At 45.2% G+C, this 23,693-nt stretch overlaps 2 protein-coding genes across 4 annotated transcripts; one reads left to right on the forward strand and one right to left on the reverse strand.

Moving 5' to 3' along the window:
• Window positions 1-98: 98 nt before the first annotated feature.
• GGCX (gamma-glutamyl carboxylase) lies at window positions 99-13,039 on the forward strand. 3 transcript variants are annotated; one of them, XM_055327125.1, is made up of 15 exons: window positions 99-222; window positions 760-930; window positions 2,102-2,260; window positions 2,586-2,751; window positions 4,563-4,641; window positions 5,069-5,175; window positions 6,266-6,429; window positions 6,728-6,993; window positions 7,143-7,274; window positions 7,711-7,862; window positions 8,310-8,479; window positions 8,694-8,824; window positions 9,091-9,238; window positions 9,406-9,601; window positions 10,069-13,039. In XM_055327125.1, exons 1-15 carry the CDS (start codon window positions 180-182, stop codon window positions 10,259-10,261), a joined length of 2,277 nt encoding a protein of 758 aa, XP_055183100.1. In that variant the 5' UTR covers window positions 99-179; the 3' UTR covers window positions 10,262-13,039. The 3 variants fall into 3 exon arrangements, with proteins under 3 accessions (XP_055183100.1, XP_055183101.1, XP_055183102.1); XM_055327126.1 differs by having other exon boundaries at window positions 197-283; XM_055327127.1 differs by lacking the exons at window positions 99-222; window positions 760-930; window positions 2,102-2,260 and adding an exon at window positions 3,000-3,231 and having other exon boundaries at window positions 2,600-2,751.
• Window positions 13,040-13,423: 384 nt separating this feature from the next.
• On the reverse strand, window positions 13,424-20,318 carry MAT2A (methionine adenosyltransferase 2A). The gene is made up of 9 exons (XM_055327128.1): window positions 20,098-20,318; window positions 17,839-17,916; window positions 17,629-17,751; window positions 17,013-17,125; window positions 16,782-16,925; window positions 16,398-16,616; window positions 15,998-16,180; window positions 15,714-15,847; window positions 13,424-15,055 (listed from the first exon to the last, which is right to left on the reverse strand). The coding sequence occupies exons 1-9, from the start codon at window positions 20,186-20,188 to the stop codon at window positions 14,953-14,955; spliced, it is 1,188 nt and encodes a 395-aa protein (XP_055183103.1). The 5' UTR covers window positions 20,189-20,318; the 3' UTR covers window positions 13,424-14,952.
• Between the last annotated feature and the right edge of the window lie 3,375 nt (window positions 20,319-23,693).

A 23,693-nucleotide genomic window follows, 5' to 3' on the forward strand; every position in this document is an offset into this window, starting at 1 on the left:
GCGGGCGCCGCCGGCGAGAGCCCTTCACGACAGTCCCAGCGCTTTCCGGCCGGCCGCGCGCGGGCTGATGTGTCAGGGAGGCGGGGCTTAGGGCAGCGATTCCTCGCGACGCGACGCCACGCGACGCGACGCTCCCTGCTGGGGCGCTCGTGAGGTGGCCGTCTTCCCTCCGCGGACCCATGGCGGCGTCGGCCCGGTCCGCGCGGGGCCCGCCGGACTCACGTAGGCTCAGAGTCCTCCCGTGCGACGGAGAGAGGGGCGCTGTCTCAAAGGGGCGGGGGCGGTAGGATGCCCTGTGGGGCCTTGGGAAGGGGGTTGTAGAGCAAGCTTGCAGTCCCACTCGGGGAGCTTTGCGGTGAGGGGACACTGGGAGATCCAGGAGAGGCTGCACGGCAAGGGTGTTTCCAGTAGTCAGAAATCAGTGGGAGAACCCTGGTAGGCAGAAACCCTGGGGCTGTTGGGGCCGTATTTTCTGTGATTTGGGGCGGACCCGATTTTATTTATTTATTTTTAAGATTTTTATTTATTTATTCATGAGAGACATACAGAGAGAAAGAGAGGCAGAGACACAGGCAGAGGGAGAAGCAGGCTCCGTGCAGGGAGCCCAAGGTGGGATTCGATCCCGGGTCCCCAGGATCACGCCCTGGGCTGAAGGCAGGCCCTAAACCGCTGAGGCACCCAGTGTCCCTATGGGGCGGAGCCAGTTTTAAAGCACTTCCATCTCCACAGTTGCACACACACTTTGTTTGTTGCTTGCAGATAAAGTACAGAAAGACAAGGCTGGACAGTCTAAAGGGCCCAGTCAGGGCAGCAGAATGGGGAAGCTCTTGGGGTTTGAGTGGACAGATGTTTCCAGCTGGGGAAGACTGGTAACTCTGCTGAATCGACCAACGGATCCTGCCAGCCTGGCCGTCTTCCGTTTTCTCTTTGGTAAATCGAGTTTCTGGGAGGGGCCAGTGTGGTGGTGGGTGGGAGAATAACCATGGTCCCTTGTGCGTTTCTAGGTTACTTACTTAGTGACTTGCCTCCCTTTTCCCCAGACCTGAAGATATCCTGATATCTCCACAAAGAGATCTTTGTGGAGTTTAGGATCAAATCCAGCATTGTCGCCTCTGATTAGGGTTTGGAGGCTACAAATGCCTTGATCTGAGGCCATAGGGAATACAGAGGCAGAGGAACAGAGACCCATCTTGCTTGTAGCCTGAAGTTGCCCAGTAACTACTCAGGACTAGACCTCAGAGAAATAGCAGGTGTGACAGGGCAGACATTTTGGCTGTGACTCCTTAATCCAGAGTTTCCTAACTCAGGCCACAGCATGTATGCTTGGAATAGGTTACAGATGTGATGAGATCTTAGTCCCCGTAGCTCAGTGGTTCTCAACTGGTGGCAGTTTTGCCCTCCAGGGGACATTTAGCAATATTTGTAGACATTTTTATTTGTCACAGATTGGGGTAAGGGAAATTGGCTACTGGTATCTGCTTAGGAGCCAGGGATGTTGCTAAGTGACCTGCAATGCACAGGATAGTCCCTCCCGGCAAATAATTAACCAGCCCAAAATGTGAGTAGTCCTGAGGTTGAGAAACCCTGCCTTAACTGGAACTGGCTTCTTGACCTGAGTAGCCCCTTCTGTTTACTCTAGTGTGGTAAGCCAAATACTGTTTTCTGGGTGTGCTGGGAACTGGAGAAGGTTGAAATACACCACCTTAGAACACTTTTTCTGGCCTGGTAGGACAGACCTTAAATTATCAAATCCTAAAAAAAGAAAAAAAAAATCAAATCCTGAACAGCTTTTTTAGCATTCTGTGCACTTTTCTCACTTAATTATCCTGGTAACCCTGTAGAATATTATGAGTCCCTTTTTTACATAGGGAATGAGGAATTGGCTCAGTGAGGTACAGTGGCCACCTGAGATCACAAAACTGGCATAATGCCTAGCACAGAGTAGGCACTCAGTAATTATTATAAATTGAATGAATAAATGGCAGAGCCAGGGTTAGGTAAAAAGTCTGACCCTGGAGTTGAGTGCATCCAGCTGTATTCCAGTATATTCTACTGCTTCCTTTGCTGAGGCCTAACAGCCCCTCCCTAACTGCCTTCTCAGGGCTGATGATGGTGTTGGACATTCCCCAAGAGCGGGGACTTAGTTCCCTGGACCGAAGATACCTGGATGGGCTGGATGTGTGCCGCTTCCCCTTGCTGAATGCCCTGCAACCACTACCACTTGACTGGATGTATCTTGTCTATACCATCATGTTTCTGGGTGAGGGAAAGTATGGGAGAGATGGGAGAATTGACTGGCCTCCCTAAGCCCAGAAATACAAAGCATGCTGGTGAATGAACAAAGTCTTGGGTTCATTATTTCCCTTCTGCTGTGACTCATAATTTCATCCTACTGACCTGTGTGTCATCTGAGTTGTGACCTCATAAGTCTTTTTTAAAGTATTCAAATAACATTTGATTTTCATTTGTTTTAACAATTATAAAATGTCCAGTGATTTTTCTTAATCCCACCCACAGCCTGTCCGGGGGGAGCTGGGCCTGTGGTGACCCTTTGACCTCTTAATCCTCTCCCTCACAAATCCCAGGGGCACTGGGCATGATGCTGGGCCTGTGCTACCGGATAAGCTGTGTGTTATTCCTGCTGCCATACTGGTATGTGTTTCTCCTGGACAAGACGTCATGGAACAACCACTCCTATCTGTATGGTTTGTTGGCCTTTCAGCTGACATTCATGGATGCAAACCACTACTGGTATGAATCTAGGGGAAAGGGGGAGGGGTTGGCTGGGTCAGGATGGTGACCAGTGGTAGGAGCCCGGTGAGGTCCTAGAATATGCCCCAGCAAGCATATTTTCAACCATGCTTTGTAAAGTGTGGTTACAGGGTCACACTTTGGATGAATTTGGGAGGGGGAAGGGTCAGTGAGGTTGGGGCACGTGGGATGACAAAAAACAAAATGGCTCCATTCCCACCCCCTTTACTCTTTCCCTATCTCCCTAGGTGCCCTGATCTATCCACTTCCTGTAACCCATTTAGAAGAAGAGAAGACTAAAGCCAGACATAGATGTTTTCAGATACTTCAAGGGTGGTCATGTGGAAGAGGGAGCAGACTTCCTCTGTGTAAGCCCAGAGGGGCAGAGTTAGAGCCAAGAGTAGAAGTTGCTGTGAGGCAGAGTCATGTCAGAAGGAGAGGGCCCACCAGGGCTGCTCAGCAGTGCTGTCCTGGGAGGAGGTAACCCTCCCCAACCTCTGGCTTAGGTGACCATCTCTCAGGGGAGGTGGTGAAGTTATTTGGAGATAGGGTGGCAGAGCAGATGACCTCTAGGGATTCTTCCTATTAAGTGAAAAACAAATATGCAAATATGACATGTTAGTAAGATGAGTATAGGAGAAAAATCTCAAACGTTGACTTTGTTAGTGATTTATCAGTCATTAATTATGCCTATAGATACCCCTTTTGTAGACCTTTGTTTGTTTATTTAGATTTTATTTATTTATTCATGAGAGACATGCAGAGAGAGAGGCAGAGACAGGCAGAGGGAGAAGCAGGCTCTAGGCAGGGGGCCCGACACGGGACTTGATCCTGGATCTCCAGGATCACACCCTGGGCTGAAGGTGGCACTAGATCACTGAGCCGCCCGAGCTGCCTTTTTGTAAACCTTTAAACTTGTTCAGAATGCCCAGCTCTGATAATATAAAATTAAGAGACAGTTTTGACAGAATACTTCTGAAAAATTTCATTTTTATAATTTTTCCACAGTTTGAAAAAATACTTTTCCCTTACTGAGGGCTTTCCATTTGGTCAGGCACTAGACTAAACACTTAAAATTTTTCCTCATTACAATGCCATGAGGCCCATAGTGCTGCTCTATTTATAGAAGTGGAAGCTTAGGCCTAGGAAAGTACAGGATCTGCTTAAGGTCACCTATGAGGGTAAGAGACACAAGTGAGAATCCAGGTCTCCTTGACCATAGATTCCAGTGCTCTTAACCATTAAGTGTAAGCTCCTTCACCAACTTCTCTGCTCGATCATTGTCTTCTTGAAACCTGCTTTGCTTCTGCCTCCCCAGAATGTGTCTAGTCTTAGTATCTTGGGCTTATCAGTTCTCTCTCAAGGTAAGCTGTTAGCAGGTACTTTCCAGCACTAGATCCTGGCATCTAGGTCTATAAAAAGTTTGCCTTAGATAATTTTTTTTTCTTAAATGCGCTATATATTTCCATACACCTTTACCTTTTTAAACACTCCCTCAAATTCATTATTTTTCAAATTCAATCATATTCTAGTAATCCTTTTCCTGATTTGTTCCATGAAGACAAATTAATTTACTAACTAGTGGTAAACATGGAACTGTTTGTTGTTATAACTCACTAGTAATCTTTCTGTTACAACTTAAAATGATCTCTGTTAAATTTGCTCATATGATTCTCAAGAGCCTCAGAATAGCCCAGAGGTCGAGACAGGATATGGGAGATATCCCGGGATAGAAAATTACACTTAAAAAAGAAAAGTAGAAACGTACTGGGCTAAGAAGTTCTCCTTAATCTTTACTTCCCTTGGTGCAGGTCTGTGGACGGCCTGCTGAATGCTCGTAAGCGGAATGCCCATGTGCCCCTTTGGAACTATACCATGCTACGTGGCCAGGTATGGAATTTTAGGAAAGAGGGAAGTGTTCTTTGACAGCCACTGTCAGCATGGCCCTCCTGGTACCAGACTGTACTGTACTCTGCCTCTCTGGATCTTCCCTTTCTTCCCCTTTGCTGGAAAGCAAGGCTGACTGTTTCCAATCCCCTAGTCTTTGGGTTCTCTCATCGCGTCATGGAAGGAGAGAACTTTTTCCCTGCTAGATTAGCATCATTATGAGAGATCCAGGCTTCATGACTTTCCCTGGTACCTAATACTGTGCCTAGCATTGGTAGAATGTCAATAAATACGTGTTGGATGAGTGAATTGAATGAATCTAATCTTCCATAGGCCCTGAACTCTGATCAGAACGCATGTTATTTTTGATACTGTTAGAAAACAAGGTTCTTTTTGGTTTGAACGTTCATTTTGCATTTTGTGTTGGCAGATCTTCATTGTGTACTTCATTGCGGGTGTGAAAAAGCTGGACGCAGACTGGGTTGAAGGCTATTCTATGGAGTATCTGTCCCGGCACTGGCTCTTCAGTCCCTTCAAGTGAGTGGCAGTCAGGGCGGAGTTCTCACTGGGGCACAGGTGCACAGTGGGGGCCTCGCCTCCCTTGGGTCTGTGGTAATGGCTGCTGTTCCTGCTTTACCGGGATTTGCCACAGGCTTTCCTCTGTCCATTCATCTTTCTATTCAGCAGAAGGCATAGTCAGTGATACCAAAACATCTAGGTCCTCCCAGCCCCTGGGAGATGTATGGTATGGGCAAGAACGAAGGGAAAAAAAACTAAAAGAGGAAAGGAAAATCAGAATAAGGTGACTTGGTGAATGAGTTGGTGTTCTCAGCAGCCACCAAGGGTGGTGCCTGTGCCTTGTGTGGCCACCCTAGCCTCTTGCCAGGATACCTTGGCCAGCGTACTGTCCATCTTCTAAGACAGGCGGGGCACCTGGGTGTCTCAAGGGTTGAGTGCCTTTGGCTCAGGTTGTGATCTTGGGGTCCTGGGATTGAGTTCCATATCAGGCTCCTTACAAGGAGCCTGCTTCTCCCTCTGCCTATGTCTCCTCCTCTTTCTGTGTCTCTCATGAATAAATAAATAAAATCTTATTAAAAAAAAAAAAAGGCGGTCAGCATCATAGTCCTCACAAATCCGTTGTTGCCAGCTCTGTGGAAAACAGAGGTTTGCCTCTCGATTTCTGCCTTCCTCCCATTTTTTCTTTCCTCGTATTTTACTTTCTTTTTTCCTCTTCCCTGTTATTTCCCAGTTCCAAACATTTGGCTTTACTATGTTAATTAGACATTTACCTTTTAAAGTTTTTTCTTTTATAACCTCCGTGAAGAATTGAATCTACGCCCCACCCCCAAACACTCATTCTCAGTCAGATTTGCCCTAGGAAATCTGCCCTTGGTTATCACATATGGTATATTGAAAAAAATCAAACACCTAAAGTGTGTGGAAATGAAAGGTTCTTGGAAACTCTCCCATAGGTGTCTTCATGTGGAGTTCCTCTCTCTGCCTACTGTGGTACTTCCTCTGGTGAGGACAGGGTGGCAGAGGTACCTTTGCTGTGAATGTGCTGGAAATGCTGGGTTCCCCAGTGGGCTGGTGCCTGACCTTTGATCTTTGTATCTGGTGTCTGCAGACTAGTATTGTCCGAGGAGATGACCAGTCTACTAGTGGTACACTGGTGCGGATTGCTGCTCGACCTCTCAGCTGGTTTCCTGCTCTTTTTTGATGCCTCGAGGTCCATTGGTCTCCTCTTCGTGTCCTACTTCCACTGCATGAATTCCCAGCTTTTTAGCATCGGTCAGTACCTGTGGTCTGGTAGGAGGTGGGAAGCCACAGGTGTGCAGGTGTGGACAGTGGGAGACAGGAATGCAGTCCCTGAAATGGCAATAAACAGGCGGTGAGAACCGGGGCCTCTGGGCTCAGCTAGAATGCTGCCAAGTAAGGAATCTCGGGGAACTCAGACTAATAGCTTCTTTCATCACAAGTGGAATACCTGGGAGAGGTTTCTCAAAGGAGAGGGGGTTGAGGGGACTACCCATGTTCACCCCACTGAACCCAGCATCTGAAACATTATTTTCTCCCTGCTCTTTCCTAGGCATGTTCCCCTACGTCATGCTGGCCAGCAGCCCTCTCTTCTGCTCCCCTGAGTGGCCCCGGAAGCTAGTATCTCGATTCCCCGAAAGGCTGCAGGAGCTGCTGCCCCTCAGAGCTGCCCCTCAGCCCAGTATGTCCTGCGTGTATAAGAGGAGCCGGGCCAAAGGTGGCCAGAAGCCAGGGCTGCGCCATCGGCTCGGTGCTGCCTTCACCCTGCTCTACCTCCTGGAGCAGCTCTTCCTGCCCTATTCCCATTTCCTCACCCAGGTATGTGTGAGCTGGGGGTTAGCTGGGGAAGTGGCAGAGGGCAGAGCAGTAGGGGAAGTGTGGGGGCTGGTTAGCAAGTGCTGCGTTGGTTGAGGATGGAGTTAAATAGGAGAACTGTCGGGCTGATTGCTGCTGCCCTACCTTCTCAGGGCTATAACAACTGGACAAATGGGCTGTATGGCTATTCCTGGGACATGATGGTGCACTCACGCTCCCACCAGCACGTGAAGATCACCTACCGGGACGGCCGCACTGGCGAGCTGGGCTACCTTAACCCTGGGGTAAGATGTGTGATGCTGACCACTTACAGTTCTTCAGAGCTCCCTGGAGTGTCGGGGTCTGATTCCCTCCGAAACGTAATGATAAAACACATTTGGGTCCACTCCGCCCTTTCTCAGGAGCCAGGTTGACAGACCCTTCTTCTGTAGAAGTTGAAATAGGGCAGTGCCGTTCATTTCCTTTGAATTGAAATTAGATTTAGGAAAGGTAAGTATAAAAAGCCTAGTAGTGAAAAATTCTTCCCCAAAGACAAGTTCAGGGGGGCTGGGGTGCATGTGTGTGTGTGTGTGTGTGTGTGTGTGTGTGTGTGTGTGTGTGTGTTTCCTGCTCAAAACAGGCACCAGGCAGGGATCTCTTAGTGCTGTTGGCAGTGCATTACATGACCTATCCGAGAGGTGGATAATGATGAGGTGGGACTAATGTGGGGGTTTGGGGCAGGTATTCACGCAGAGCCGGCGATGGAAGGATCATGCAGACATGCTGAAGCAATATGCCACTTGCCTGAGCCACCTGCTTCCCAAGTACAATGTCACTGAGCCCCAGATCTACTTTGATATTTGGGTCTCCATCAATGACCGCTTCCAGCAGAGGTGGGCAAGGGGGACAGAGAAGGGGGAAATGGAAGTCCCACTCCTTTTGCCGAGACGAATAGCCCATGCTCCCCAGTGCTGTCTTGCTTGAAAGGCTGTCCCTTTGGTGCATGTCCCTGTTCGCCTGGTTGTGGGCATAGCTGATTGCTTCCAGCAGGGGGCACCATCAACCAGAAGGAAAGGTAACTGACTTTTTTTTTTTTTTTTTTTTTTTTTTTTGGTAAGAAGCTGTTAACACAATTCTCAGGTGGCCACTAACTTTCATTCTTCCCTATGCTCCAGAATCTCTTTCTTCTTTCTCTGCCCTCAGACATGGTGACATAAGCCATTTCTTCTATCTGGAAACCCTGTTCCCTCTGTGTGGGAATAGTGATGAAAGGAACAGAACCAGAAATTCTGGTGAGTAGGTGGCTGTGGTCTCCTTAGAACATGGTTTTCTTTCCTAAGGATTTTTGACCCTCGTGTGGACATTGTGCAGGCCGCCTGGTCCCCCTTCCAGCGTACACCTTGGCTGCAGCCACTGTTGATGGACCTGTCTCCCTGGAGGACCAAGTTACAGGAAATCAAGAGTAGCCTGGACAACCACACAGAGGTGGTCTTCATTGCAGATTTCCCTGGTATGGAAGAAAGCAAAGAAAGCTTTGCTGCCTTTCTTTGTGGCTTCCTTGGCTGAGGACACTGGATGTGGCAAGGGGGATAGAGCATTCCTGGTGGGAGGAAGGTTCTTAAAACCTGACTGGTGGCAGCAGTAAAGGTGTGATGTCTCCATTCTGGCTGGGAGTGATTTTGTCTTCCATAAGATGGGATGGGGAACTTTGTTGCCCCTGGCAGGGCTGCACCTGGAGAATTTTGTGAGTGAAGACCTAGGCAACACTAGTATTCAGCTGCTGCAAGGGGAGGTGACTGTAGAGCTGGTGGCAGAACAGAAGAATCAGACTCTTCACGAGGGAGAAAAAATGCAGGTATTTCGCTGCAGTTAACAATGGCAGAAAATTTTAGATAAATGGAGTTAATTTATTATAGGCTTAAAAGGGAGATCAAAATGCAAGGGTCCGTGGGTCTGTGAACCTCCTCATCCAGGATCCCAGAAGTCAGTTCCTTTGGATGCCTTGGCGGGGGGTGGGGGGGGTGGGAGTGGATTGGGGTATGGTGGGTATTGTAGGAAGCCCGTAGACTGCCGAGGGAAAGATCAGAGAGTGAAATATATCCATTTCTTCCCATTTGTCAGCTGCCTGCTGGGGAGTACCATAAGGTGTATACAATATCACCCAGTCCTTCCTGCTACATGTACATCTACGTCAATACTACAGAGCTTGCACTGGAGCAAGACCTGGCATATCTGCAAGAATTAAAAGAGAAGGTGGAGAATGGAACTGGTGAGTATATAAAGAGTTGAGCTGGGAAAGCTCCTGGTTATGAGAAATCAGGGTTGTGATTGAGGATCTAGCCATCAGAGAATGAACTTGAAGCTTCTGGCTGGTGAAAGGAGAATTCTAAAATAGAATGATCTCAGTGATTTCTCTTTTTGCCATCTTCTGGGCAGAAACGGGGCCTTTACCTCCAGAGCTGCAGCCTCTGCTGGAAGGGGAAGTGCAAGGGGGCCCTGAGCCAACACCTCTGGTTCAGACCTTTCTTAGACGCCAGCGAAGGCTCCAAGAGCTTGAGCGCCGGAGAAATACCCCATTCCATGAGCGGCTCTCCCGCTTCTTGCTGCGGAAGCTCTATATCTTTCGCCGCAGGTAAGTTTTACCCACAGCAGTACTGGTCATTATCATCAGGATGTTGGTAAGTTGGTAACTTTTCTCTGGTAAAGGTAATGGGGCCAGGGGTAGGGGGATGGGACAGGACACACACTCCCAGGAAAGGACAGTCTTTTCACTGGGGAAAATCTTTTTCCCCCTCTCCAGTTTCCTTTCCCTGGTTTAATGGAAAGAGTAAATGACCTTTGTCTGATGGCCTGCTGTCTTGTTTTGCCTCATCCTGTCACCAGCCTCCCGTGGATTATTCCTATTCCACTGTTGAATCCTTTACCAGACCATATAAAGAGTGGGATGCCCTTCCAGCTGGGATGGGTGGGTCACTGTGGGGATATTTTCACTTATGCCTAAATGAGAGGACGTAGGACCAGGGAATCCTAAGGGCTTTGGCAGGAATTCCTACATAGAAGTAGGAGTTTGGACTGTGTGGCCTTTTTCCTCTTTTTCAGCTTCCTGATGACTTGTATCTCACTTCGAAATCTGGCATTAGGTCGCCCTTCCCTGGAGCAGCTGGCCCAAGAGGTGACTTATGCAAACTTGCGACCCTTTGAGCCAGTTGGAGAGTCGGGTCATTCAAACACAGATTCTTCAAATTCTAATCCTTCTGAGCCTAATTCTGACCCTGTCCACTCAGAGTTCTGACTGGGGCAGATGTTGGATACAGATGTGGGAGCAACCAGTCATAGGACCATTAACCTATGCATTGGAAATGTGAAGAAATGGATATTTTAGACATTTTTCCTCCTTGTTTATAGTTCTTTTAAATTCAGAGAAGATATCTTAGAGGAGCCAAGGAAGTGAAGCAAGGATAAGATTTATCATATCAAGGTTGAGGGGTTAGGAGGGGTTTAAAATCAATATGAAAATGCCCTTCTAGGATAAGAAGGGGTAAGAGTCAGGTTTAAAGTGACTGACTCCCTAGGGAAAAAGATTTAATGTACCATGATGACAATAGTGCCTGTTCTCAAGTTATTTGTTATATGCTAGACACTGTGTGATGCATTTTGCCTGTTACTGCATTTAGTCCTTACTGGCCATTAGCCCTATTTTAACAGTTGAAAGAAGTGAGGCTCAGAGATAAATTTGCTCAAAGACAACACCTAATAAGAGATGTATTGATGGTTTGAATTTTGTCTGTTTGACTTAAGGTCCCATACCCTGCCTCTTGCAATTTGCAGAATCACTGACAATAATTATGAAATAGTGTAGACTAAAATTTGTCTTAGTTACAGGTAAGAGTAAGATGGTGATTAAGTTCTAAATGCAGAGAGTAATTTTCTCTTCTCTCCTTCATTGTGCTTATTATGGGGACAGCCAGTTTTTCACTAGCAGCAATGAGAATAGGACAAAGATAAACTAATAAGGAAATTTAGATGATTGGTAGTAGTAGCTCTCTCAAGCTTAGTGTTAATTTAGCATTATTCTAGCCTTTGGTGAGAAGAAAGTGATGATGTAAGAATTAACCAAACTTGGTGATGGATTAGAACAATGTTTGAAGTTATTTTGTAGGTTTGGATGTACAGGGTGATTGAGGAAGCACCTCAATTCCTTGGGCATCGGGCTAGCAAGTGAGAAATGCATAGAGAAAAAAGGAAAACCCAAAGGCTCCTATTTTGGGCACTCATGGCTTCATAGCAAAGACTAGCAGTAAATTGGCAGTCCCAGTAATTTTGATAAAGAATTGCATCTCTGTTTTCAGGTTTCTCTTCCCATGCCCCACCCCACACCCACCTCTTCAGATAGTGGTTGTTTACTAGGTAGCTGCCTTCTCACTATACACACTTCAGGATGATTATGCTGCTGCTTAGCTTGCTTCCTTGTGCCATGTACCTATAGACCTAACTAGCTCCACTTGGGGATCTCACAAAGCTTTCACTCTGTCCTAGACAGAACTTCTGTTCATCCCTAACTCAGACCTGCATCTCCTTTACTAGTGAATGGCAACTGCATTTTTTTTTTTTTGTCATCTGAATCTTCAGCCTTGATTCATCCTTTTTATCACCTTTCTTAAATTCCAAGTTGTATCAATTCTTCCTCTTCAATCTATTCATCTCTACTACCTCTGTGTTCTTTCAGCCTTTATATTGGAATTTAGTTAAAAGGCCAGATCAGATACAATTGTGCAGGTTGGGCCTGACCTGATTCCTACAAGGCATTTTTGTGGGTTAGCTAGCCAGTAGCTGTGCCACAGGTTGGTAAGAGCAATGTGAGGGAAACTGTTTTAAAGTTTTGTTGATCTTAGTGACACAATATACTTTGGCACAATGTCCTTTGCCAGTGAGTTCAGCTCTATTTTGTTCCCTTGCGCTTGACCCCCAACTCTCCCATTCATTACTTGACTGGTATGAAAAGTAGTTCATTAGGGAAAGGGACTCCTACAAAAGTAGTTTTAATATAGGCAAGGATGCTATCCCAAAACCGTTAGTATGCCACCTTTTCTCCAATGAAAGTGTTGGGGTGGGATGCAGCGGAAAGGTGGTTATCTTAATACATTTAAGAAAAGCTCAAAGGAATAAATGAGTTCATTTCAGGAGGAATCAGGTCCTGTGCAGCAGTTCTAGGAATGGGCTATCGTCCTTTTAGCCAGGCTTTAGTATTCCATTTCGTTCTACTCCACTCCCAGCATTTGGATCTTTAATCCCTTGTCAAGTCACCCCTTCAAAACTTCATAGGTCGTATTTCCTTCTAACCCAAACAGTTTAGGTTTATTCCATAACGTTGCATACTTTGATTTTCAACCATTTGCAGTCACCATCACCTTGACACCTTGGTTGCTCTTCTCGGGGCTGGTTACTATTTATTCAACCTTAATTTTTTTGTTATACAGAAGACAGGCCTTTACAAAGATCCTTCTTAGTTTAGAGCTCCTCAAGGTCTGGCATCTTCCTAGCAAATATTGAACCTAACCTTAATTTCTCTGGTGCTATCCCACCAGCCAATGGGCAGCGAGCTCATCCCCAATTCCGTTTGGCCAGCCATGTTGCTATTTGACAGCAACACATTGTTCTCTAAAAAAATTTTTGAGACTTTCACTCAAGATTTAAGTTTGCCTCTTCTCCCAACATAGTTTAAGCCTCCAAATAAGTGTAATCAAGCATTCTTTGAGTCATTACAGGTCAATTAAAAAAGTTGAACCACCACTTGATTTCATACATGCCAGTGTAAACATGTGCCAAGTGGCTGCTGTACTTTAGCTCCAGGCTTAAAAAGGGATGCTTCAAGGTCTTGTGTAGTAAACCTCTACAAGAATAAAGGCTTTAGAAACGTACAGCATCTTCACTAATTTGATGTTCAAATTTTCACTTTATGTAACATAAAATGGATTAGTTTTGTAAGCCTCTCACCACCCTTCAAAAATTTTGCCAACGGTGTGTCACCTGCAGCCTTTAACGTGTTTATAATAAAGGGATTAATACTCAAGGCACAAAAACTCATTTTTTTTTCCACATTGGAAAGCTAAAAAGGAATGGGTTTAAGACTGAACATTCCCATTCCATGTTTTAGGTCCTTAATCAGGCAATTTTAAGACATTGGCAGCTCAGTGGCTGCTGCAATAAAGCACACATGGATTTTGACCATTGCATCAGCCAAAATAGCAATGATGGATGAACACCTCAAATTTTGGGCATTTTTCTTAGTGCTAGGTGTGGATTTACAAACTTGTTAAAAATGTTTGCAGTAATGGATGAAAGGGGTTGAGGTAATTTCCCTGAACCAGGCAAAAGATTGCAATTATTCAGGGATAAAGAATATGTTCTCAGAGCATATGCATACCAAAACACTTTTAAAGAATAATGGACACAGTTAAGGTAGAACCTAGCATTTTATTTAGATCTTCATTAAACTGTTGGAATTGAGAACCAGACATACGTAATAAACCTCCAAAAATAGATCCTGAAAGGCACTTTCTGCTTAGGGCAAGCAGTCATGGAATAAGCATGTAAACAAGCTGGCTTCTCTGTACCACACCAGCCAAGTCAGCTTTCTCCATGGCCAGCCGCACCAGCTCTGCCCTCCCTTCTGTTAACACCAGCCAGACCCCCTGTAGGTCTAACCCAAGGTTTTTCTGTAGGACACCTTGGCCTACCTGGGAATGCTGGAAAACATGTTGTTAAAGGAATCATGGTGTTGAGGAAAAAAAAAAAATCTTTTAAAAGCTGCCATCTGAGGTGATGGCTTCTCTGTACTTACGCCATACCCCAGAATACAATAAATAAGCAATTAGAAAATGTTCAAGTATGAAGGGATTTCCTCCTCCCCGCCAAAAGCACTGCTCTCTGAAGGAAGCTGGTTTCTCTGTAGCTACACCAGCTGTTCAGAAAGCTCATTGGACCTGGTTTTGAAAATAAAACAAAGTTAAAACCCTGGGAGGAATTATTGTGCAGTGTGGAGTACTCAGTCTTTCTTATAAAGAAAAAAAAAAAAAGTTATCTGGTACCAAAGTGTGCAACCTACAGACCCTCAGGTACTGCCCTGTGACTTCTCTGTATGACATCACAAGGGTGCCAAGTGCCTGTTTTTCTAGAGCTAGGAGTTGGTGGTTTGGCTAGTGCTGAAACCATGCATAGGATTGGTTTACTAAGTAAAAACCTTATTACGTACGTCCTCCAAAAGACAGCTGGAAAGTGGAGAGATTTTGATTTGGTGCTATTTAAGAGATGGCAATTAAGAGCATAAGCACCAGGGAGATGGTTTAATGGTAACTGCCTTTTTTTTTTTTTTTTTTAATGTCAGGCTAGAGCTCCAACTGGAACTTGCGTTACATGCAAGAATGATTGGATAGGGAACACTCCCTGACAAAGAGCTACATAATTAGAAATGGATCAAGTTATAGGGAGGATAAGGGAAGGCTTCACATTCATAATAGAGCTCAAGACATTACAAATTCATGCTGACAGGGCTATGGCATTGCCAGACAGAGGCTATAATGGAACTACAAGTACTTTACGTGCACATTACAGGACATTTTCAGCATTTGGTGGGGAAGTCAATGCAATTAGGATTTTAGAAGGTTGGGTGATAGGGCACAAAGGTTCAATTTCAAAAAGCATTATTTACTACAGTGTTGTTGGTTTGTTTCTAGGCAGTTACATGGATCACCTATGCTCACTAAATTCATTATAATGGTGAACAAAACACCTAGGGACAGAATAGCAAGCCCAACTTACAGTCCCCCACACAAGCTAAAATTCATGTCATTGACTAGAGTGACTGCAACTGATCAGGAGCTGAAAGAGGACAGGAAAATTTAGGAAGAAGGGCCCTTTCCCTCAGAGCTTGAAGGCTTCTCTGTAGCCTACGCCAACAAGTCTGGGGAAAAAAGGCTAACACTTTCAATATTTAAGCTTTTTGGGTACTTCCCATGGGAAGCTGTCCCTACCAAAGTGGCCATAGGCTGCAGTCCTCTGATAAATTGGCTTCTTCAGATCCAGATCCCTGGAATATACAAGTCCGTAACTTAATATGTAGCATTCAATTAAAATAAAGCAAAACAATCAGCAAGACTCATTTTCAAGAGTTCTGGCAAATGAGTTCAGTTCTCTGGGGTTTGCTAGGAAAAAAGTTTGTGGCAGAAGTGTTTGTTACTTCCCTGGTGTCCAAACTCCTCGCACAGTCCTTATTAGTAACTATAGTTCTTGTTTTTCCAACCTTGGCTCAACAAATATGAAAACTTGTCATTATTCTGAGAAATTCCAAGTATCAAAAGCTCATCTGAGATTATGGCATACTTACCAAGGTCCCATGCCCACACCCTGTTTAGTTTTATAGCAGCCTCGATATCCCACTTAACTGTACGCTAATTTCTTTTAGGTAAAATACACATTCTTAAATAACACAAACACAAATCCCCATAACAAATGTGGAAGACTTTCTTTTTAGGGTGGTTAGTCTAAGCCATGGAACACTGTTAATTTTAGATTTTTCTTAATATAAGCCTTTACTAAAGGCAATTTAAAGATAACAGTTCTAGGAATTAAAACATTTCCCCACTTGAGTCTTCACACCTTCACCTTCTCGGATTTGAATATATCTCCTATATACACACACACCCACACCCTCATTTTTCACTAACAATAGGCGTTACCATCTTTACCTGACAATGACCCCAGGGCGGAGGTCAAAATTCTTCTTCACAATCTCTAATAACTCTCTCTCACTCTTCTGAGAGGTGCCATAATGGAAAATGGAGATAGACAATGGATGAGAAACTCCAATAGCATAAGAGACCTAAAAGGATTCAAATGTCATAAGAGTCAGTGATTCAAAGACCCACACACTTATGTAATATGCTGGCATTTAAAAAAGAAATACTACGCTAAATGCCCTCCCACTTGCATGCCTTTCTAGTCACTCCCAGTTATATAAAAGAGTATATACCTGAACAAGAACCCTTCTGCACAGACCTCCTTTAACGAGGGATTTTGCCACCCAACGAGCAGCATAAGCAGCTGAACGGTCCACCTTGGTATAATCCTTTCCCGAAAAGGCACCACCTCCATGAGCTCCCCAACCGCCGTAAGTGTCCACAATGATCTTCCGGCCAGTCAAACCAGCATCACCCTGAAATTACAGGATTTAAGTCATTTTATACCTAGTGCTTTCTAATAAATGGTTCTAGGTCAGGTTTGTTAAACACCTATTTTCTGTCACTCAAATATCCTCAGAAGATTCACATGCAGACTTCTAAAAATCCAGAAAAAGGTGGTAGTAGCCAAATCTGCAAGTAACCGTTACAGAACTCAAAAAAAGTAAATGGAATTGTATTATAAAGCCTTACCTGAGGCCCACCAATAACAAATCTGCCACTTGGCTGTAGATGATAGATTGTATCCTCATCAAGATATTTTGCAGGTACAACAGCTTTGATGACTTTTTCCTTTAGGGCATCCCTCATCTCATCAAGACAAACCTCTTCATCATGCTGAACAGATATAACAATTGTATGGACTCTGATGGGAAGCACAGCACCTCGATCCTGCATGTACTGCACAGTCACCTTGAAGGCAAAGCACATGACCAGAACATCAATTTATTAGACAGGACAGAGAACCAAGACAATGCTAAGTTATAATACAAAGGATAAATATTGTCTTTTCTCAGCTTTAAACAACTTTACTGACGTTCTGGGCCAATGCAATCCAGGTTTATAATCATCACTTACTTGAGTTTTAGAATCTGGGCGTAACCAAGGCAAAGTACCATTGCGGCGTAGTTCAGCCAATTTTGCATTAAGCTTGTGTGCTAAGACAATAGTTAAAGGCATACATTCCTCAGTTTCATCAGTGGCATAACCAAACATCAAACCCTAAAAAAGGAAAAAGTCACCAAAGTGATTAGTCCAAGCTTCAGAATTTAATGATAAGAGATGCAGACAGACTCTATACCAAGATACCTGGTCCCCTGCACCAATGTCTTCCTCGTTCCGGTCAAGATGAACACCTTGAGCAATATCTGGTGACTGTTGCTCCAAGGCTACCAGCACATTACAGGTCTTGTAGTCAAACCCTAAAAACAAAACAATGCCTTAAAAAGAAAAAAAAGGAGCCATGGCAATACCTATGCCTTCTATTTACAAGTATCTGGAATTTTAACTACTACTAAAGAAATCAAATACAGATACCCCCCTCCCCCCACACACACTTTTCAATAGTGTTTCACTCATTTTAACAAAAAGACCTACACTAGTACTTGTTTTCATTAACTGAAAAAAAAAATCTGCTGGATTTTTGCTTTTATGAAAAAACTATGTACTAACAACGTATGTCTATTGTAAAAGTGAAGCCTTGCTTTGCATTGTTTCGACCTACAAATTTCTTAAGAAATGTCCTATTTTTGGATGAGGGGAAACCTGTACCAACACTTAGAACTTTCAGAGAACAGGGCTGGAACAAAAGGGATAATAACACTGTACAACTGGAATTACAGGTTAGCAGGAACTAAGAGCTAATAAACAGGGTTGAAAATATTTGGGAAAATGAGCTTAGAAAAGCCAACTCCTTAAAACACACCTTTGGAAGAATCATCATATCCAATGTGTTTAATGGCTTCACGAACCACTTTCTGGTAGTCAACAGCAGCTCTGGACGTAATTTCCCCAGCAAGAAGGATCATTCCAGTTTTAGCAACAGTTTCTAATAAAAGATAAGTTCACACTCAGATGTCACTCTTACAAAGTAGTTTTCTTGATGTTACCTTGATAAGCAGTGTTTAGAACCTACCACAAGCCACTTTGGCATCAGGGTCCTGCTGAAGGTGGGCATCAAGGACAGCATCACTGATCTGGTCACAAATCTTATCTGGGGAAAAAAAAAATTCCTGGCTCAATCTCTTTATCTTATCAATGGAAGTAGGTCATGCCGCCTTATAATTACTGCTGTACAGATCTTTAGGAGAGCTTTTAAAAATTGTGGTAAAACCTACAGAACGTAAGATTTACCAATTTAACCATTTTCAATCATACAATTCAATGGCATTTCAAGTACGGAGATCTTAACTGCTGTCCAATCAAAGCAGAGCTTGATCAGAAACCATTTGCCTGAAGAATAAACGTTGGATATAATGCTGCATATTACTTGAAAACTTGACACCAGTCTTAATATAGATGCACCACAAGCTCACCAACTTAGCTTAGCCAGAATGCCCAGCACGTTTAATACACTTAACCTGTGATACATGCCACCTTAACCTTTGAAGGACTTCATCCCATCTCTAAAGTATTTCAAACATTTAAAAAAATTCCCAGGCAATACAATTTCCACTGTTAACTAAGTACAGGCACATAATTGAAATTAATCAAATTAAAGCAGAATAGTTTATATTCAAATCCAAAAGCAAAGCTGGGAAACGTTTCACTCTACAGTATTATTCTTCAAGGACAATTATACTTACATTTTATCCCCCAAATTTAAAGTCTTCATTATAAATCTAACCAACCAGAAAGTTGAACTTTTTTTTCCTTGTTATCAATTTCTCCCTGATCCTAAGGAACACTAATCAGAGCAACAAAAGATAATGTCAATTGAAGAGTTAAAAACAATGAAAGGACACTTTACAAACAGAAGGAATGAAATATTTATTTTGCCAGAGGTGTAGTCCAGGAACATGAGCTGAACAAACTGAAAAATATCCAAATGTATTTTGAATCCTCCTTTCCCCACTGTATTGCCATCTATTAAAAAGTGAGAGAACAGAAATACCTCCCCCTGAGCTACCACTTTCCTGAATTTTCTACAACCATCCGTAACTAAAGCAAAATGTATATCGCAGTCAAGTGAGAAGAGAAGATCAAGGCTTATTTTATGAACTGCTATAAATGCTTGTGACTTAAGTGATCATATTAATAAAAGGTGGGTCAAATATGTGTGAAGTTCTCAACACTGAGGGAAGGTGGGTAACCCACACCAGAACACCTGACCTTCCCTAACCAGGATCTTGATGTCTGTCCTCTCCTACACCACTAGGTTGATGCTTGTGGGATTTCATCAGAGGCACAGTAGGCTTAGTATACAGAAATGGATCCTTAAAACCATTAGACTAGATAACTATGTCATCCTGGTTATCCTAAGAAAAGGCAGAACCAATAGAGCTAAATAGTGATCTTCATCAGATGATGTTTTCAGGCTGAGATTCAAAGTTCCTTGAAATAGCTTCACTCGTTCACGTGTAAATTGATCTCCATAATGGCGGACTAGTGGACAAAGCCCGGAGAAGGAACTGTTCGGTAAAACCTTGCCTAACGGTAAAGCAAAGACTTTAAAGGGAAATCCAACGCAATGACAGCTTACGCTTAATTCATGCTTCCTATCCTCTTCAAACGCGGTCCAAATAAGGAAAGGCCTTCCCCAACCTGCGCTATATTTAGTTGGAGGCTGTCACCTTGACGGCAAGGCCATATATTGCCGAAGGGCACGGCCACCGTCTTCTGGGAGCCGTAATGGCCCAAAACATGGAATTAACGGAAACGGGAGCCATCCGGTGGCCTGGGCCCCCTCGTCCGCACACCCGAGCGCGCCGGTAGCCAGACGGCTCCCCCTAGCCCAGATGCCACATGCGGCAAACACGTGGTTGCGGCTGCAATGCGGGGCGCGCGCTCCCGAGGCCCGGACGCGAGCACTCGGGGCCGGCTGCCCACTCGAGGGCTTTCAGACGGCGGGGCGGAGATGAGGAAATAGTGCCCTCCCCGAGTGGAGCACAGCTGCCCCGGCCCCCGCCCTTCTCGTTTTCTGGAATCTTCCGCATGCCGAGGCGCGCGGCCGGATGGGAGGAGAGGAGAGGAGAGGAAGGGGGAGGGGAGCGGCGGCCACGCGCTCGGCACCGGCGGCGCCACGAGGAAAGCGCGCGGCCGCCGCTCTTCCCACCGCCCGCCGGGCGAGGGCAACCAGCGTGGGCACTGCCACCTGCGGGGCCCGGCCGGCCCGGCCCGGCCCGGCCCTGCCCACGCCCCGCCCCTCACTTCGCTCCAGGGCCCGTCACCTCACCTGGGTGGCCTTCCCCCACAGACTCTGAAGTGAAGAGGAATGTGCCCTCCTCGATGAACGCCTCGTGAAAGCCGTTGAGCTGCCCGTTCATGTTGGCGTTCGTAGCGGTGAGTGTAAGTGGCGTTGAGAAAAAAGGGAGCGGCGAGGCGACGACTGCGAAATGCACAAGCAGAAGACAGCGTCCTACCTAGCTCGGGCGGGCGGCGCGGAGCAAACGAGGCGGCGGGCGATGCGGCCCAGTATTTATACACAGCGCCCGCGCGCGCCCGGCCCGGACCCCGCCCCCCGGCGCCGCGCGCCAATGCGCCACTCGCGCGGGGGTAGGCAGAAGGGGCGGGGCGGGGCGCGGCAGGGGAGCCCGGGCTGAACCACCCTGCGGGGCAGGGGGAGCCAGCGGAGGCAACGCGACCCTCCTGCGGGTATTTAGTTACCCTGAGCACTTCTGACAAGGGGCTAAGTGGACCGGCGAGTGGGTGGGGTCCCTGTACCCTTCCGATCCGGAGTGGGAGGAAAAGCGAGGAGGACTTAATGGGCCCGTTCCCCTTGCTGGGACATGGCACCTCCCTTCCGACCGTTGATCGGGCTATCTGTCCGCGAGGCCGCGTCCCGCGGCGGTGGCGGCGAGAATCGGCCGAGGTTTTGTCCTCTGGCTCTGCCGGGAGGGTCTTTCCGGGCGCCCCGCCTTTAGATGTCCTGGCGGCGGGGAGCCAGGGGCCCTCGGCCCTGAGAGAGTGGCCATCTTGGCTGGTCAGCGCGCGTTACTTCGCACGGCCTTACTCCTGCTGGCGGCTGGAAGTCCTGAGGGCTGCTACGGATTTCTTGCTTAATGCCTCGATGGTGAAAAATGGCCGAAAAGCAGAATAACCAGAGTTCTGCCACCGATGTAAACGATTGCCCTCGTACTTCCACCCCAGCGCTAAAGTTTCTGAGAGAGGCCCTTGCCCTTTGTTGCTCGTGCGGCGAGGCCCGCGCTCCGGCCCCCTCGGCCCCCGTCTTCTCGGTCCAAGAAAAGAGGCCCTTTGCGAGGCTGACCTTGCACTTGCAGACTTTCCTATGTCTGTAAGGGGGTAGTAATCGATGTGGAGGGTGTCCTTTCAGTCCTCTGTTCAGGAGACTTTTGACTTGAGGGGAAAAGCCTTATGTTAGCCTTTGTAAGTGATTAAGCAAATGTCCTGCTAAGGTGAAATGGTGCCTTTCGTGAAGCTTTCACTTTAAAATATCCGCCTGCGTTTGTCCCAGTTCTGCCCATGAAGGGAATTATAGGGAGAGAAGAAAAAAAAAAAAAAGAACACAACAAAACTTGAGCCCACAAGGAGTAGGGAGTCAGGAAGGGATTTCATGGAGTCTGCGTTTGGAAGGAGCCCACAAGTGGAAAGGAGGGCAGGTGTCACTGCTCTGGTCCAGGGGCTGAGACTGGGCCAGGGTCTGACAGGGGCTGCTGTTCTAGTGGTCCCGAGTGCATCGACACCGACTTGAATGATATTAGGGAACGATCTGCTGCCCTGATAGGATGGATGCACGTTACCCTGGGGAGATGAATGAGACCCTCACACACACACACACACACACACACACACACACACACACACACACCCTTGGAGCAGCTTCCAAGCAGCTTTAACGCTCAGAGAATGAGCTAAATTCTGAAGAACAATCCTGTCGGCAGTGGGAGGAAAGGTGGGAGTTTGCCATTGGGAAACAATGGCAGCACTTGGGCTGTGCTAGGGGCTTTGACAAAGAAGGTTAAGAAAGGGCTCATGAGCTCTAGACTTTCGGACCACATCCATGGTCACTCAAAGCAGGCAGCAAGGCTAAATCTCAAAAGAGACAACATGTCTGTTTTTATTTGATGTTGTTTCTTAAAATAACCATGGAAAAGCAACTGTATAAGACTATTTCATAATTTTTCTTGTTTTAATGTATTTCATCTTTTTTTTTTTAAGCAGAATGCAAATTTATTAACTCACAATGAGTAATAAAATTGCCAACCGGAACAAATTGCATGTGTAGGCTGGTCAGTGCATTATCTCCCAGCAGAAAAATCTATATGGGAAGCCAGAATATAATTAGAAGGTTATTCGGTTAATATAGAGTCAGAACAAGGGGATTAGTTAAATTTAATGATTAGCTAATTAAACCCTGATACCCCTATGCTACCAACTCCACAGCGGGGCTGTTTCTGCCAAGGAGATTAGAATCAGCTGTTCATACTTGCTTACCTACGTCTTTCTTGCTCGTAGCATGTGTAATATAGTGGTTACGAATAAGGGGTTTTGGAGTCAAGCCTCTGCCACTTCTTAACAGTGTTGAGCAAACAGCCTCTGCATTTCAGTGTCCTCATTCTATAATATTGGCATATTAATAGTACTATCATAGGATTACTTCAAGGATTAAATGAAATCATGCAAATAGTTTTAGCTTTAGAACGTAATAGATTTTTTAAAAAAAAAATCAGTTGTAAAAAAAAACCCTTCAGTGACTTCTAATTGCTGTTAAGATATAGACTAAAATACCTACGTATCTTGAGTGTGATTTGGCTGCTCATCTTATGTCACTTTCTCCTGTTTTTTGTTTTTTGTTTTTTGTTTTAGTTTGAATTTCTCTTGATTAGTAACAGTTACATTATTGATTCATTTCAAAGTAAAGCAGACACATTTTCATTGATTGTATGTTTTTCGCATTGTTTCTTACTCCCACAAATATTTATGAGCACTCCTGGTAGGCAGACCTGGGGACTGGTGCTATGATAGTCCTGGTCTCTGCCCACCCCAGAGCTCTAAATGGGAGGAGATGCCCGGCTAACTCCTCCTCATCCTTCCACTCCAGCTCAGCTGCCACTTCCTGGATGAAGCCTTCACCTACACTGATTTCTCACAGGGTCATGTGTTTCCTACTAAGTGCTGTTTGAAATTACAGCATTTATTGCTGTAATTTGTAAGTTCCATGACAATGAGAAGGTGTTCTGTTTTGCTCAAGCTTTGTTAGTGTCTGATACACAGAAGCTGATTAGGAATGTTTGAGGAGAGGGGGAGAGAAGAGCAAGACAAAAAATAGGAAACATAAAGAAGGAATAAATATTGGGAATGGCAGAAGAAAATAGGGAAATGAGAAATCCTGGGGATCATGTAAAATCCTTGGGGTCAATGAAAAAAGCTACAGTTTCGTTTTAATTGCAAGCATCATAATAAAATTGAGGACCTTTTACTAACAGGGAAGTTCATTGCCATCCTGGTCTGAGAAGAGATTTCTGATTCCATACATTAGTGCCTTTAAGGGTAAAATAAACCAGGAGAAATTATTGGTTTATTTCATATTTAATATTAATGAGATTTGTTGAATGTGAAATGTTGTAAAGCACAAAGAAAAAATCTAATCACTGCCTAAAGGATTCAGATTTCTCAACACGAAGAATATTAATATGTCAGTAGTCTATGAAAGTGGCAAGTGGGATTGGATAAACTAGTGTTTGTGACTCACATAGCAAATATAATAACTCCAGGTCTTATCAGTTTGCTGGTGAAGAAAAGAGTTCCAGTAACTAAGAGAAAGCATTTAGCATGCAAAGAGTTGTTGATGGGGCTGGAGAAAAGAGGAAG

This window comes from Nyctereutes procyonoides, unplaced genomic scaffold (assembly GCF_905146905.1).
Source record: "Nyctereutes procyonoides isolate TBG_1078 unplaced genomic scaffold, NYPRO_anot_genome, whole genome shotgun sequence".
Lineage (NCBI taxonomy): Eukaryota > Metazoa > Chordata > Mammalia > Carnivora > Canidae > Nyctereutes > Nyctereutes procyonoides.